The sequence below is a fragment of the Schistocerca gregaria genome, chromosome 7 (genome assembly GCF_023897955.1).
Source record: "Schistocerca gregaria isolate iqSchGreg1 chromosome 7, iqSchGreg1.2, whole genome shotgun sequence".
Taxonomy (NCBI): Eukaryota; Metazoa; Arthropoda; class Insecta; order Orthoptera; family Acrididae; genus Schistocerca; species Schistocerca gregaria.
This window is the reverse complement of record NC_064926.1, coordinates 434,578,930-434,596,233: the sequence shown is the minus strand read 5'-3', so window position 1 is coordinate 434,596,233 and position 17,304 is coordinate 434,578,930. Positions and strand designations below refer to the sequence as shown.

Genomic DNA, 17,304 nt, shown 5'->3' with positions numbered 1-17,304 from the left:
CCACTAATGCAAATCTCTTACTGCTGGACAACGGCCGTTGCCCTAGCTCGCTGAAATAGCGATATGATATATGTCTGCCCTAATTAGAAACAAATAAATGTTGCAGACGCACTGGTCTATCTGCCCTGGTGAGCCTCGAGGTGTCAAGCGCAGTCGACGCCGCTGTCGAGGCCCTGCCAGAGGGATCCTGCCGCTCGGACGCCACCAACCTTCTGGATGCTCTGCGCAATGGCTCGGAAGACGCTCTGCGCGGTGAGTACACGCCATTTATGCTAATTCTACTGTCACCTGCAAAAGGGCGTCTGACTCCAAGCACAAACCATAGTTTCGATTGCTTTGTCCGATGCGAATGACCATCGGTTGACTTATAGTGAATCAACGTAACTTGCTCGATTATCTTGCATTCTGTTTTATGCGGCCACCACTTCCCATGTTTTGGTGTCTTTTTCACATTTCTGTAATGTTTTGTGATTCTAACTTGAATATCACGAAGTTACTCACTAAACAAGAATATCAACGCAAAAAAATCGCAACATCAAAAAATAATTAATGGAGAGTAATGAAATTCCGGGAATGCATTTGGCTAGGTAGCATATTTAGGTGATCAATAATCATCTTGGTATTGAAGCTCTTTTCTTCCGTGTTTGCTTTAACAATACATATGTTTTTGGATAGGGTCCGCCTTTAGCAAAACACAGTTTTGTTTTTTAACCCAAACATGTTTCACTGCAGTTGCAGCATCCTCAGTGGGCTTTTATTTTACATCTGTTAAAGATAAAGAACGTTCTTTGTTGTTTTGTATACATGCAGCTATTAGTTTTTAAAAAATGTAATTACAGATATTTGAAAAAAAAACACATAAATTATGAAAAATTCATACCTTTTTACCACATGGTGTGGTTTTACTGACTTGTGTTTCTACAGTGACTGTTTGTTCCACAGTTTGTCATCTGCAACCACTTATACCTTAAAGTAGATAAATTGTTTGAGCCAAAAATTACGATTTGAAGAACTATGTTATTACTATGCCTGAAATTATTTAATTCAATGTGTGTGTGTGTGTGTGTGTGTGTGTGTGTGTGTGTGTGTGTGTGTGTGTGTTTAAATAGAGTTTCACTTACACTTTTTTCGTCTTCATCACTGTCAAACACTGAATATTGGGTTGTCACTGCCACTGTCGCTGTCACTCACTGTTTCACTGTTTATCAGCTGTAAAAACAAAACATGGCTGGCAGCGGAACAGCTGGAGGTGTAAAAACAAGATGGCTGACAGTGGAACAGTTGAAGGTGTTCCTGGCGGTTATTTTGAACCTTTCAGAGGTGACTGTGTTTATTTTTTTGTGGTTTTTTTTGTGTGTGGTGTGTGGGGGAGAGTGGTTAAGATCTCTATAGGTTGGTTTTGTCTGTTAATTCTTTGAGAGCAGAGAACAGAGTGCCATTGCAGAGAGCTGTGTATTCATTTATCATTTGTTTGCCTTCCACTATGGCTTTTTGTATCTGGTAATTTTCTTCGATTATCAGTTTTTGTGAGGGGCTGTTGCTGCATTTGAGAATTTTCAAATCCGTATTGATGTTTGTTGGGCTATGTTTTTTGTCCATGAGGTGTTCAGCAAATGTGGAATGACAGCTGTTACTTTTTAATACCAGATATACAGAACACAAAAGAGCATTAAAAAGTAACAGTTGTCATTCCACATTTGCTGAACACCTCATGGACAAAAAACATAGCCCAACAAACATCAATACGGATTTGAAAATTCTCAAATGCAGCAACAGCCCCTCACAAAAACTGATAATCGAAGAAAATTACCAGATACAAAAAGCCATAGTGGAAGGCAAACAAATGATAAATGAATACACAGCTCTCTGCAATGGCACTCTGTTCTCTGCCCTCAAAGAATTAACAGACAAAACCAACCTATAGAGATCTTAACCACTCTCCCCCACACACCACACACAAAAAAAACCACAAAAAAATAAACACAGTCACCTCTGAAAGGTTCAAAATAACCGCCAGGAACACCTTCAACTGTTCCACTGTCAGCCATCTTGTTTTTACACCTCCAGCTGTTCCGCTGCCAGCCATGTTTTGTTTTTACAGCTGATAAACAGTGAAACAGTGAGTGACAGCGACAGTGGCAGTGACAACCCAATATTCAGTGTTTGACAGTGATGAAGACGAAAAAAGTGTAAGTGAAACTCTATTTTAACACACACACACACACACACACACACACACACACACACACACACACATTGAATTAAATAATTTCAGGCATAGTAATAACATAGTTCTTCAAATCGTAATTTTTGGCTCAAACAATTTATCTACTTTAAGGTATAAGTGGTTGCAGATGACAAACTGTGGAACAAACAGTCACTGTAGAAACACAAGTCAGTAAAACCACACCATGTGGTAAAAAGGTATGAATTTTTCATAATTTATGTGTTTTTTTTTCAAATATCTGTAATTACATTTTTTAAAAACTAATAGCTGCATGTATACAAAACAACAAAGAACGTTCTTTATCTTTAACAGATGTAAAATAAAAGCCCACTGAGGATGCTGCAACTGCAGTGAAACATGTTTGGGTTAAAAAACTAAACTGTGTTTTGCTAAAGGCGGATCCTATCCAAAAACATATGTATAGGTGATCAATATTGCAAGATCACAGGTTAATGTAAGCGTGAGATAAACCACTGCATATGTGAAATGCTTCCGCAATAACTACCGGTGAACTGCTAGAACGAAGCAACCATGCAAACCTGCCTGCATTGTGTTTTACAGGTGCTGGATGGCAGTTTGTGGAATGGAGTTCCATATCTGTTGCACTAGGCCGGTCAATACAGGGACGATTAATACTCGTTTGGATGACGCTCGAGTTGTCATCCGATGGTGTCCCATAAGTGCTCGATTGGAGACAGATCTGGTGATAGAGGAGGTCAACACAACATGTCGACACTTCTGTAGAGCATCTTGGGGTACAACAGCGGCAGGTGCGCGAGCGTTGTACTGTTGGAAAACACCGCCTGGAATACTGTTCATGAATAGCAGCACAACAGGTCTAATCGCCAGATTGACCTACAAATTTGCAATCAAGGTGCGTGAGATAACCACGAGATCGCTCCTGCCGGCATACAAAACAGCACCCGAGACCATAACTCTAGGTGTACATCTAGTGTGTCTGGCAAACTGACAGGTTGGTTGCCGGCCCTCGACTGGCTTCCTCCTAACCAACACATGGTCATCACTCGCGTCGAGACAGCACCAGCTTTAATCAGAAAAGACAACGGTGCTCCACCCTGGTCTCCAGTGAGCTCTCGCTTGACACCACTGGAGTCGCAAATGGCCGTGGTTCGAGGTCAGTGAAATGCTCGCTACAGGGCATCTGGCTCGGAGCTGTCCTTGACGTAACCAACTTGTTACAGTTCGTTGCGTCACTGTGGTGTCAACTGCAGCTCAAACTGCTGCTGCAAATGCAGTACGATGCGCCACAGCCGTAAGCAGAACTCGATGGTTTTCCTTCTCGGTAGTGGCCTCCGAAGCTCGGTCTTCTTGCGAACGTACATTCCGGTGACCACAGCTGCCAGCGATCGTGTACAGTGGCTACGCAATCCTGCAAAGTCTTTCTGCAATACTGCAGAAGTAACATCCAGTTTCTCATAGTCCTGTTGCACGATATCGTTCAAACTCACTGAGGTGCTGATAATGGCTTCATCGTCGCCTTAAAGGCATTCTTGACTACCAAGAACTCACCACGTCCAGTCTCAACGGTAACTAACGCTCACGACCGTTACAACACGTATTTAAAGCAAACCTTAACTGTATCCTCATATTGGCGTTACTAGCGCCACTTTTGCGCTACTGGCGCAAAATCTGAATAGACATCCTTCTTCAGATGTAGAGACATGACTATCAACTTTCGTTTACGTCACAGAACTCTTTCTTGGTGGTGCGATTTGTAGCAATGGATACCTTTTTTCGTTTCTTTATTTGGCATTTGGTATTTAAAGCACCATGCTGCCATCCTTGCTACACAACACATCGTTAAATAGTCTCTCTCTCTCTCTCTCTCTCTCTCTCCTCCCGCCCCCACAAACATACACCAAAACAAAACAGAAAAGGGGAGAGGAGCCACATAAAACAAACTGCAAGACAACTGATCAAGTTACATTGATTCAGTGTAAATTAATTGACTGTCAAACACTCTGGACGGTACGCAGTACAATAATTAATACCGAAAACTGACAAGAGGTAAAATATGCAACAGTAGAAGCAAAAATGTTCCGGTAAATAAGCATGGGTTAGCAAACTACAAACCAGCCGCTTGCGACGCAATTGTGTACGTGTGATTACAAGTCGCCATGACTTAATTATCAAATACTGAGTAGTTACTGAATGTAAACTTTTCGATCAAGTCGTCATTTAATTGAGTTCCAATTTCTCCCATATCCCGGAATCCAATAAACAACTTCCTCCATCCATATTCCATCCACTTGCCTGGCTACATACCCTACATACCTCAATCTAATTTCATTGCACTCATAATTAAATCTTGTACTCCACTTTATTGTCTGCTGATCATTTTTTTTTTGTTTTTTGCGTTTTTTGGCAACCATTCCTCAATTTTTGAATGATTTTTGCAATGAAAGTCCATGTCTTTCAGCCGTAGATCAAAACTAGTATATTCACGGTCAAAAACTTTCGTTTAGTCACATCGGAAGCTTAGTAAAGGAAACTATTTAGTTTACCAAAATCATTGCAAGCCATTTTTGCTCTTCAATTTATTTCTATTGCTTTCCATTGAGGTGTTCTAAACACAAAACCTCGAACAGCTTGCTCCATCACTTCATTGCTAATTTTATGCTACTTTCTTATGTACGTATTTGGTTACTGAAATTGTTTTCAGGCCTATTTTGTTGCTCTGAGCTCTTCCATTCGTTGTTAAACTTCATCTGCACTGTAGACAAACAGCGTAGCGTCATCAGCAGAATGACGATTATTCAGATATTGTACATTACCACGCATTCCTTCTCTGTAAGGAGGTGGACACTTACTCAACGATTGCTGAAAATTGTTTTGGTGGTATTGATTCATCATATGACTCCACTTACTGTTTTGAATTTTCACAAACCTCATGAAATGTAATATATATATATATATATATATATATATATATATATATATATATATATATATATATATATATATATATATATATATATATATATTTGTTGTTGTCTTCAGTCCTGAGACTGGTTTGATGCAGCTCTCCATGCTACTCTATCCTGTGCAAGCTGCTTCATCTCCCAGTACCTACTGCAACCTACATCCTTCTGAATCTGCTTAGTGTACTCATCTCTCGGCCTCCCTCTACGATTTTTACCCTCCACGCTGCCCTCCAATGCTAAATTTTTGATCCCTTGGTGCCTCAAAACATGTCCTACCAACTGATCCCTTCTTCTAGTCAAGTTGTGCCACAAACTTCTCTTCTCCCCAATCCTATTCAATACCTCCTCATTAGTTACGTGATCTATCCACCTTATCTTCAGTATTCTTCTGTAGCACCACATTTCGAAAGCTTCTATTCTCTTCTCGTCCAAACTAGTTATCGTCCATGTTTCACTTCCATACATGGCTACACTCCAAACAAATACTTTCAGAAACGACTTCCTGATACATAAATTTTTTTTTTCGATGTTACCAAATTTCTCTTCTTCAGAAACGCTTTCCTTGCCATTGCCAGTCTACATTTTATATCCTCTCTACTTCGACCATCATCAGTTATTTTACTTCCTAAATAGCAAAACTCCTTTACTACTTTAAGTGTCTCACTTCCTAATCTAATTCCCTCAGCATCACCCGATTTAATTTGACTACATTCCATTATCCTCGTTTTGCTTTTGTTAATGTTCATCTTATGTCCTCCTTTCAAGACACTGTCCATTCCGTTCAACTGCTCTTCCAAGTCCTTTGCCGTCTCTGACAGAATTACAATGTCATCGGCGAACCTCAAAGTTTTTACTTCGTCTCCATGAATTTTAATACCTACTCCAAATTTTTCTTTTGTTTCCTTTACTGCTTGCTCAATATACAGATTGAATAACATCGGGGAGAGGCTACAACCCTGTCTCACTCCTTTCCCAACCACTGCTTCCCTTTCATGCCCCTCGACTCTTATTACTGCCATCTGATTTCTGTACAAATTATAAATAGCCTTTCGCTCCCTGTATTTTACCCCTGCCACCTTTAGAATTTGAAAAAGAGTATTCCAGTCAACATTGTCAAAAGCTTTCTCGAAGTCTACAAATGCTAGAAACGTAGGTTTGCCTTTTCTTAATCTTTCTTCTAAGATAAGTCGTAAGGTCAGTATTGCCTCACGTGTTCCAACATTTCGACGGAATCCAAACTGATCCTCCCCGTGGTCTGCATCTACCAGTTTTCCATTCATCTGTAAAGAATTCGCGTTAGTATTTTGCAGCCGTGGCTTATTAAACTGATAGTTCGGTAATTTTCACATCTGTCAGCACCTGCTTTCTTTGGGATTGGAATTATTATATTCTTCTTGAAGTCTGAGGGTATTTCGCCTGTCTCATACATCTTGCTCACCAGCTGGTAGAGTTTTGTCATGACTGGCTCTCCCAAGGCCGTCAGTAGTTCTAATGGAATGTTGTCTACTCCGGGGGCCTTGTTTCGACTCAGGTCTTTCAGTGCTCTGTCAAAATCTTCACGCAGTATCGTATCTCCCACTTCGTCTTCATCTACATCCTCTTCTATTTCCATAATATTGTCCTCAAGTACATCGCCCTTGTATAAACCTTCTATATACTCCTTCCACCTTTCTGCCTTCCCTTCTTTGCTTAGAACTGGGCTGCCATCTGAGCTCTTGATATTCATACACGTGGTTCTCTTCTCTCCAAAGGTCTCTTTAATTTTCCTGTAGGCAGTATCTATCTTACCCCTAGTGAGATAAGCTTCTACATCCTTACATTTGTCCTCTAGCCATCCCTGTTTAGCCATTTTGCGCTTCCTGTCAGTCTCATTTTTGAGACGTTTGTATTCCTTTTTGCCTGCTTCATTTACTGCATTTTTATATTTTCTCCTTTCATCAATTAATTTCAATATTTCTTCTGTTACCCAAGGATTTCTAGCAGCCCTCGTCTTTGTACCTACTTTATCCTCTGCTGTCTTCACTACTACATCCCTCAGAGCTACCCATTCTTCTTCTACTGTATTTCTTTCCCCTATTCCTGTCAATTGTTCCCTTATGCTCTCTCTGAAACTCTGTACAACCTCTGGTTCTTTCAGTTTATCCAGGTCCCATCTCCTTAATTTCCCACATTTTTGCAGTTTCTTCAGTTTTAATCTACAGGTCATAACCAATAGATTGTGGTCCGAGTCCACATCTGCCCCTGGAAATGTCTTACAACTTAAAACCTGGTTCCTAAATCTCTGTCTTACCATTATATAATCTATCTGATACCTTTTAGTATCTCCAGGGTTCTTCCACGTATTCAACCTTCTTTCATGATTCTTAAACCAAGTGTTAGCTATGATTAAGTTGTGCTCTGTGCAAAATTCTACTAGGCGGCGTCCTCTTTCATTTCTTAGCCCCAATCCATATTCACCTACTATGTTTCCTTCTCTCCCTTTTCCTACACTCGAATTCCAGTCACCCATTACTATTAAATTTTCGTCTCCCTTCACTATCTGAATAATTTCTTTTATTTCATCGTACATTTCTTCAATTTCTTCATCATCTGCAGAGCTAGTTGGCATATAAACTTGTACTACTGTAGTAGGTGTGGGCTTCGTATCTATCTTGGCCACAATAATGCGTTCACTATGCTGTTTGTAGTAGCTTACCTGCATTCCTATTTTCCTATTCATTATTAAACCTACTCTTGCATTACCCCTATTTGATTTTGTGTTTATAACCCTGTAGTCACCTGACCAGAAGTCTTGTTCCTCCTGCCACCGAACTTCACTAATTCCCACTATATCTAACTTTAACCTATCCATTTCCCTTTTTAAATTTTCTAACCTACCTGCCCGATTAAGGGATCTGACATTCCACACTCCGATCCGTAGAACGCCAGTTTTCTTTCTCCTGATAACGACATCCTCCTGAGTAGTCCCCGCCCGGAGATCGAATGGGGGACTATTTTACCTCCGGAATATTTTACCCAAGAGGATGCCATCATCATTTAATCATACAGTAAAGCTGCATGTCCTCGGGAAAAATTACGGCTGTAGTTTCCCCTTGCTTTCAGCCGTTCGCAGTACCAGCACAGCAAGGCCGTTTTGGTTAATGTTGCAAGGCCAGATCAGTCAATCATCCAGACTGTTGCCCCTGCAACTACTGAAAAGGCTGCTGCCCCTCTTCAGGAACCACACATTTGTCTGGCCTCTCAACAGATTAATTATATATATATATATATATATATATATATATATATATATATATATATATATATATATATTTTCTACAGTATATTTATATAAGTTAAATAAAAGTCTTGTTTCTGAGGGGCTGTCATTACGGTTTTGTTGAAACTGGATCTAAAGATTCCTCAAAATGTATAAATCCTAGACAAAATAGTAACTCATATCATTACACTGTTCTACAATTTAGTCCATGACTCACAAATCATCCCTTACACTATATCTATTCCTAAAACTGAATTGCCCTTTTGTCTGACTGGAATCTATCATCTATTTTTCCATGTGGTTGGTAATAATGTGGTTGAATCTCTTCCACGTTACAGAAAGGAGGCTGATAGGTCTTTAGTTTTTACGACTCGTTTGTCCCCTATCCTTTGGAGGAGAATAATGTATTGTCTACCTGTTGACTGAGGACTTATTTTAGAGATACAGCCACAATTATCTACACACAAATCCCTCCGTAAGGCAACCACAAATCATCCCCATCACTCTACGACGCTCATACCTCGAAAACTGCTATCAGTGTCCACTAAATCCCAAGAGTTTGTAGAACCCAGGAGAGTCGCAAATATTTGCAACATTTCTCATTCTCCCACTAGTGGTGGTATTAGGACACCTGCCATCCATAAAGCCGGCCGGAGTGGCCGAGAGGTTCTAGGCGCTACAGTTTGGAACTGCACAACCGCTACAGTCGCAGGTTCGAATCCTGCCTCGGGCATGGATGTGTGTGATGTCCTTAGGTTAGTTAGGTTTAAGTAGTTCTAAGTAGTTCTAAGTTCTAGGGACCTGATGACCTCAGAAGTTAAGTCCCGTAGTGCTCAGAGCCATTGGAACCATCCATAAAGCAGCCTTAAAATCATCGTCCACCAACCTTCTTCTCTCAAAACCTGCCCATTCTCATGACTTTATGCTGCATTCCTTGTCCTCTTGCAGCTTCTTAAAGTGTGGACTGCCATCAGGACAACAGATGCTTTGTACACCCATAGTTCAGCCGTGATGACATGACAAACTTTGAGATGCGTGAAAAATTACCTTTTGCTTAAAACTGAGTGCAAATTACTCAGACTATACTCATCCATTGTTCGATAATTAGAACTCTTCGAGGCTTCCAACAAACTTTAAACATAATTTCAAACGTTTTGTAAACTTTTTATAGTGTAAAATGGTCAACATATTAACTCATTTGTAAAGTAATCGAAGCCTGAAGCTGTTTTATACATGAGAGTTCGATTCCTTAACGGCTGGAGGGAAAAGTTTGATGTAATTTCCTCAACTGCAATTTCGACTAATGTGCATGGTATTGAAATTATTAGAAAAGGATATGAGTTCATGTCAGCATTCGTCACATATACCATCGTTATGTGAGAGATAAAAGTAAATCTTGTTAAACCAGATTTATGGTTTTCACTCATCTCAGTAACACACACTATAGTGATGAAAAAGAAACAGGCAGAAAGGAGGCTGAACGTGTTTACATAGTTTCTTTGGAAATACGTCCGAATTTCAATGTTACTTCTGGTCTCAAAATCTTCCTATGCTGCTGATATATTACACATCTACAGAGCGGCAAGTTACCAGTTTGTATTTTCCTGTGTTTCCCTCGCAGTATATTTCTTACATATCATGTTTGTTTTTCTGTTGGAGGGGTTCAATCTCGCGTTTTTGTAAGGGTAAATTCGTTCAGTCTGTAATGCAATAGTTGCTCTGAAGGCTCATTAACGCATCAGAGTCCTTTGGTGATTCATCAGGAGGGTAGTAAGGTACATATCGAGGATTCCGTCTGCTTTTATGGTTTACTTCTTCGCTAGTCTTGCTAGGATGGTTAGGACGTGTGCATGCTGTGTGCGGATACACGAGGAGGTGGTCACAGTTCGCGAACAGCAGAATGCACTCTTAGCTTCGGACAGTCACCTTCAGGCTGCTACCTCGGGATATAGCGGTGGCAGGGAGTCCGCCGCATTACGTGGGAAATGTCAGGTGTCGCTTGTTTTGCCCATGGACTCTGCTTTGGGAGCACTTGTTACTTCACCCGACGCAGTGGACCCACCCTCACAGCAGGATGAGTGGCGCATGGTGACGCGTTAGCGTCGCTCGAGGCGGAGGGTCACTGTGGAGACTGGCCTTGTGGCCCGTCCATTCGCCCTGTGAGTGGACAGGTGGCCGCTCCTTCAGCAAAGGTCCGAGCAGGCACACGGGGGTGGGGTTATCGGGAGCTCCAACGTTAGGCGTTTTTGGAGCCCCCTTCAGGGCTGGTTCAAAATAGTTCAAATGGCTGAGCACTATGCGACTTAACTTCTGAGGTCATTAGTCGCCTTGAACTTAGAACTAATTAAACCTAACTAACCTAAGGACATCACACACATCCATGCCCGGGGCAAGATTTTAACCTTTCAGGGATGGAAAGAAAGCCAATGTGCACTCGGTATGTCTGCTGAGAGGCCTCATCCGAGACGTGTAGGCGGTCCTGCTGCGGTTACCGAGCGTGGAGGATGCAGTCATCTGCATCGCGGCTCACGTCATCACCAAGACTTCTTAAGAAATAGTCAAGTATGTAGTCCTCGATGGTGAGTGATCATCAAAGACATGGGTATCGTCTGGAGTGCCCCAGAATCTGTGTGACAGAATCTGTTGTTCTCTGTATACACAAATGACTTGGCGGACAGCAATGTACGGTTGTTTGATGATGATGCTATGGTGTACGGTAAGGTATCGATGTCGAGTGACTGTAGGAAGATACAAGATGACTTACACCAAATTTCTTATTGGTCCGATAAACGACTGCTAGCACTGAAAATGGAAAAAATGTAACTTAATGCGCATGAGTAGGAATAAGAAACCTGTAATGTTCGGATACAGCGTTAGTAGTGTTCTGCTCGACACAGGCAAGTCATTCAAATATCAGGGGTTAACGTTGTAACATATGAGAAGGCGACAGAAGGCGAAATGTCGACTTCGGTTTATTGGGAGGATTTTAGAAAAGTGTTGTTCACGTGTACGAGGTCCATTCAAGTTCTAAGGCCTCAGATTTTTTTTCTAATTAACTACTCACCCGAAATCGATGAAACTGGCGCTACTTCTCAACGTAATCGCCCTGCAGACGTATACATTTTTCACAACGCTGACGCCATGATTCCATGGCAGCGGCGAAGGCTTCTTTAGGAGTCTGTTTTGCCCACTGGAAAATCGCTGATGCAATAGCAGCACGGCTGGTGAATGTGCGGCCACGGAGAGTGGTTTTCATTGTTGGAAAAAGCCAAAAGTCACTAGGAGCCAGGTCAGGTGAGTAGGGAACATGAGGAATCACTTCAAAGTTGTTATCACGAAGAAACTGTTGCGTAACGGTAGCTCGATGTGCGAGTACGTTGTCTTGGTGAAACAGCACACTTGCAGCCCTTCACGGACGTTTTTGTTGCAGTACAGGAAGGAACTTGTTCTTTAAAACATTTTCGTAGGATGCACCTGTTACCGCAGTGCCCTTTGGAACGCAATGGGTAAGGATTACGCCCTCGCTGTCCCAGAACATGGACACCATCATTTTTTCAGCACTGGCGGTAACCCGAAATTTTTTTGGTGGCGGTGAATCTGTGTGCTTCCATTGAGCTGACTGGCGCTTTTTTTTCTCGATTCAAAAATCGCAGCCACGTCTCATCTATTGTCACAACCGACGAAAAGAAAGTCCCATTCATGCTGTCGTTTCGCGTCAACATTGCTTGGCAACGTGCCACACGGGCAGCCGTGTGGTCGTCAGTCAGCATTCGTGGCACCCACCTGGATGACACTTTTCGCATTCTCAGGTCGTCATGCAGGATTATGTGCACAGAACCCACAGAAATGCCAACTCTGGAGGCGATCTGTTCAACAGTCATTCGGCGATCCCCCAAAACAATTCTCTCGACTTTCATGTCGTCAGACTGGCTTGTGCGAGCCCGAGGTTGTTTCGATTTGTTGTCACACGATGTTCTACCTTCATTAAACTGTCGCACCCACGAACGTACTTTCGACACATCCATAACTCCATCATCACATGTCTCCTTCAACTGTCGATGAATTTCAATTGGTTTCACACCACGCAAATTCAGAAAACGAATGATTGCACACTGTTCAAGTAAGGAAAACATCGCCATTTTAAGTATTTAAAACAGTTCTCATTCTCGCCGCTGGCGCTAAAATTCCATCTGCCGTACGGTGCTGCCATCTCTGGGACGTATTGACAATGAACACGGCCTCATTTTAAAACAATGCGCATGTTTCTATCTCTTTCCAGTCCGGAGAAAAAAAAATCGGAGGCCTTAGAACTTGAATGCACCTCGTAAAACAGACCGCACATAGGGAGCTGTACGGATCTATTGAGTACTACTCCAGTGTTTGGGATCCTACCAGGTAGGAAGGCATCGACGCAATTCAGAAGCGGGCTTTTAGATTTGTTACCGGTGGGCTCGAACAACAGGTAAGTTTATGAAGATGCTTCGGGGAACTCAAATGGTAATCTCTTGAGGGAAGACGTCGTCCTTTCGAAAAACACTACTGAGAAAATTTAGAGAAACGGCATTTGAAGCTGACTACCGAACTATTGTACTGCCGCCAACATACACTGCACGTAAGGACCACGAAGATGAAGTACGAGCGGCGCGGGATTAGTCGAGCGGTCTTAGGCGCTGCATTCATGTACTGTGCGGCTGGTCCCAGCAGAGGTTCGAGTCCTCCTTCGGGCATGGATGTGTGTGTTTGTCCTTAGAATAACTTAGGTTAAGTAGTGTGTAAGCTTAGGGACTGATGACCTTAGCAGTTAAGTCCCATAAGATTTCACACACATTTTGAACAGATAAAGTACGAGAAATTACGGCTCATACGGAGGCATATACAATGTCGTTTTGCCATCGCTTTATTTTGGAGTGAAACAGGAAAGGAAATGACTAGTAGTGGTAAAGGGTACCCACCGCCACGCACCGTACAGTGGTTTGCGGCGTATCTACGTAGATGTAGACAAGATGTAGACGTAGAGTTACCCTAAGTGTATTGATGAAATTCCACCACCTCTACAGAGTGTTACATCAAAAATACATAATTTGGCAAGAAGTAGTGAACTAGTAAAGTAAGCTCTGCAATAATTACCGTGTTGTCCCGCTAAAAGAAACTACGAAACAGCTTTTCGATCGTTTTTATAGCGGTTCTCCTCATAGTGATTAATTATGACCACAGCTGCAAATATAGTTGAAACATCAGCGTCATAGTTATTTTAGTGTTTACTAATGACGTGGTCTAACTCTCAAACTGATTTTGTTCTGAATTGACACAGCCTTTGGAAACATACACAATTATTCTGTAAATAATTTTGCTAGTTTCTTTTGTATGACAGTTTTCTCCAGCTACACTCGTTTTCACTGAAACACCATCATCTCGTGGACGCTGTCAAGTATTTATTGCTCTGTTGGGGACATAACATAACGCAAAATTGCTGACTGTGCCAGTAATTCTACGATGCGGTGTACATTCAGCACTTCCGATTCTCAAATGCCTGAACTACTTTAGAGGACACATAAAACTGGTGTCAAGTGTCATTACGAAACGTACTTCTCGTCCAGATTTCCAGCCTGTTATGATAGCTACACCACGGACTCAAGAATCAGTTACGTCACAGGGGCGAAGTCGAGTCCGTCCACGCCACAGAGTGCGGGCAGCCATCAGGTAATTTCAGCTCCGTGTTTCGCAGCAGTTGTTGATGACAGTGGTCGTACTGCTTTACTTTGTCTCGTCGCAGGTGTCTCTTTCAGTCTGCCAACGTAGTAACGATGAACTTGCGGAAATGAGGCCAAGATAGCGAGAAACTGTTCTCACGAAGTTTGAAGATTGCCTCACGACTCAGAACCGGAAGAATAAGTGAAAGGTCGGCAGACGAAATGAAGTACGAAAATAAGAGTACGTCGAAAGGTATTCCGCGTAGATGAAAAACATACTTGGATAAATGATCAGTAAAATACCTTCGTAGAAACTCAGCTGGTTTAAAACTACTTTAAACACGTATATATTTCGGATTTCTTTTTTAGTGCCTGGTTGAGGGTACTTCGAGTGCCGTTGATATTCCCTCCTCCTCCCCTCTCCCCCACCTCCCTTCCCACCCCTTTGATGTTACGTCCACGAATGGTTCGTGGGAAGGAAGACTGTCACAGAATCTCTGTAAGAGGTCGGATACTTCTGCTGTTACAGTTATCGTCATTTCGCGAGATATTTGTGGGAGGAGGTAATATCTGCCTGAATCTTCCTGGAACAAGCACTCCCGGAATGTAAATAGTAGGCTTGTGGTCTCTGTAATACACAATACGTTTCGTAACGTTTGATACTGGAGTTGGATGAACATCTTGATAACCTTCTCGTGCTTACTAGATGAAAGCGTGATGCAGTGTGCTGCTCTTCTTTGGAACCTGAGTATCCTCGCTATTACCCTCACCTGGCAAGGGCGCTCGAATGGAGAGCGATATCCAAGAAGACGACCTCGGTCGAACGAGGTTTTTTGCCACACCGAACCACTGTCACTTTTGACAAGGATGTGGCGACCATTAAAAAACTTCATTCTCGAATGTGTGGCATTCGACAACATCGGCAGAAGTACGATGTTTTGCTGTGGCATGACAACCCCAAGCCACATGTCAGTGAGAAATCCCTCACTGAGCTCACAATGTTTGGAGGGCAACATTGAAACACCCAACATAGAGGCCTGCTCTGTCATCGTGTGATTACCACCTCTTCGTTAAAATGAACGAACCCCCTCGCAGAATGAGATGACTCCCTTGCTAATCATTGGCTTAAATTTGCTAGTCCTGATTTCTATCGTGCAGTTATACATACAGTAGTTCCACTGTAATGCGCAGCGCCGTTGAAAGGAGTGAGGATCATGTGAAAAATGAAATTGTATTTCTCAATAATGTATCAACATAGTGTAAAAATATCAAATATATGGGAAACAAATTGGATATTTAAAAAAAATTTTGCTTTACTTCTGGAGTGCTTCTCGTATAGGTTCGGGTTCGACCCTGGCGCCCTAAATAAAATTCCCCTCCTTGATCAAGGTATGCTAGCATGCCATCATTTGGTTTTCTTCGTCATATAACAGTATTTGTAGCCTCCAGTAGCGATTACTTCGTTTCAGGAAATAATTCAAAATGTGAAACGCGTTTTTTGTGCACTACGCATCTCCAACTCGGTATTTGCGACGTGCGAGCTGCTGAATTATTCTGGCGATGTTAACTATAACGTAAACACGCCCATTAATTTTATTTACAGGTGTGTCTTACCCTACACAGGTAGATAATGGCAAATTTATTTATAACGTTTGCTTACTATTGTTCCAGCTCTGACTATAGCGACATTTCGCGTGTCTCACGCTAAAATCTTCTGTCTTATTTATCAAAGGAATAAATTTATTTAGGTCGCTGGCGTATGTAGAGACAGCAAATGATGGTTGACGTAAATAAACATTTTGAAGTGTGATTCGAAAGCTGATTCATCGTTGATTTTGAGAAGACTTCTAGATACGTGTTTTTGTGTTTGTTTCAGTAATTGCAATGTAAGATGTTACATGTCATACTGCTTAGGATTTTTGTTTCTCGGGAAAGAGCAATTACCACAACCCCGAAAATGAGAAGAGCACGTTCCACCTTATATTGGTTAATCGTGGTTGTTTAGCTCCTTTTTCAAAGTAATTCTGCATAAAAAATAAAGACTAGCTTAATATCAGTTTGGCCCCATAAGACCTTGAAACATCCCCTTTGAAAAATTAATGAATTACTTTGCTGGTAAACCTCTTACATTATTTGATTTTCAAACAGCAGAGCGGAACTTAACGTACTTATACATTTCTCTCTTTACTTATTCTGATTAACACTATACTGACACGCAATATTTTTAGCGTAACGCAATCTGACTTTCAAAAATCCCTACAAAAGAATGACCCTGACTAACAATAACCTATACCTTTCACGAATCACTTACCTCACAAAAATCTTCGTTACTCGAACTACTGCAATACAGCTAGCGCCACTACTGCCAGCTAAATAAAAGATTCTAACTACTGAAGTCACTAACAACTTATACGCATAGTCAGCAAATGAAAGATTTTGATAGACAATAAACAATGTATTTACCTTAATAATGTTCAAAAGTCATAGATTTACTCTTTCTGGCGGACACACGTCCAGATAGTCCGCTCTTAAAATTCTGCCATCTCTCTCCCCACATCCACCACTGCTGGCGGCTCACCTCCAACTGCGCAACCCTACGCACTCTTCACAACTGCCCAACGCTACAATAGCGAATTCCAACAGTCAGTACAAGAAATATTAGAAGTGAAAACATACGCCCGCATCTCGTAGTCGTGCGGTAGCGTTCTCGCTTCCGGGTTCCCGGGTTCGATTCTCGGTGGGGTCAGAGATTTTCTCTGCCTCGTGATGGCTGGGTGTTGTGTGTTGTCCTTAGGTTAGTTAGCTTTAAGTAGTTCTAAGTTCTACGGGACTGATGACCATAGATGTTAAGTCCCATAGTGCTTAGAGCCATTTTTGAAAACATACTTAAGTACGACATTCCAACTGTTTAATTACTATGATTAATACACCTGTTCACTGAACGTACGCTGGACATTATTTATAACAAACAAAAATACTTTTAAACTATATTTAGAAAACTTCTGTTTTTTCAAGCATCACTTGCATCTGCGCGACTTAAATGTATGGCGTATCTGACGTTTCAATATATGGCGGCCAGTGTTCTGTGTTGAGGCCACCCAGAGCGCTGTAACGCATAGATAGTTTCTCTGTGTTGCATGTATATCATAAATGCAAAAATTTCCGTTTGTTGCTTTCATTTTG

General features: G+C 41.7%; 1 protein-coding gene across 1 annotated transcript in view; it reads left to right on the top strand.

The window, feature by feature from the left end:
- LOC126281712 (O-acyltransferase like protein-like) overlaps positions 1 to 17,304 on the top strand; it is a 253,122-nt gene that overhangs the window by 53,387 nt on the left and 182,431 nt on the right. Inside the window, exon 2 of the mRNA XM_049980887.1 lies at positions 107 to 252. Within this exon, the coding sequence (XP_049836844.1) occupies positions 107 to 252 (146 nt within the window). The remainder of the gene's footprint in view (positions 1 to 106; positions 253 to 17,304) is intronic.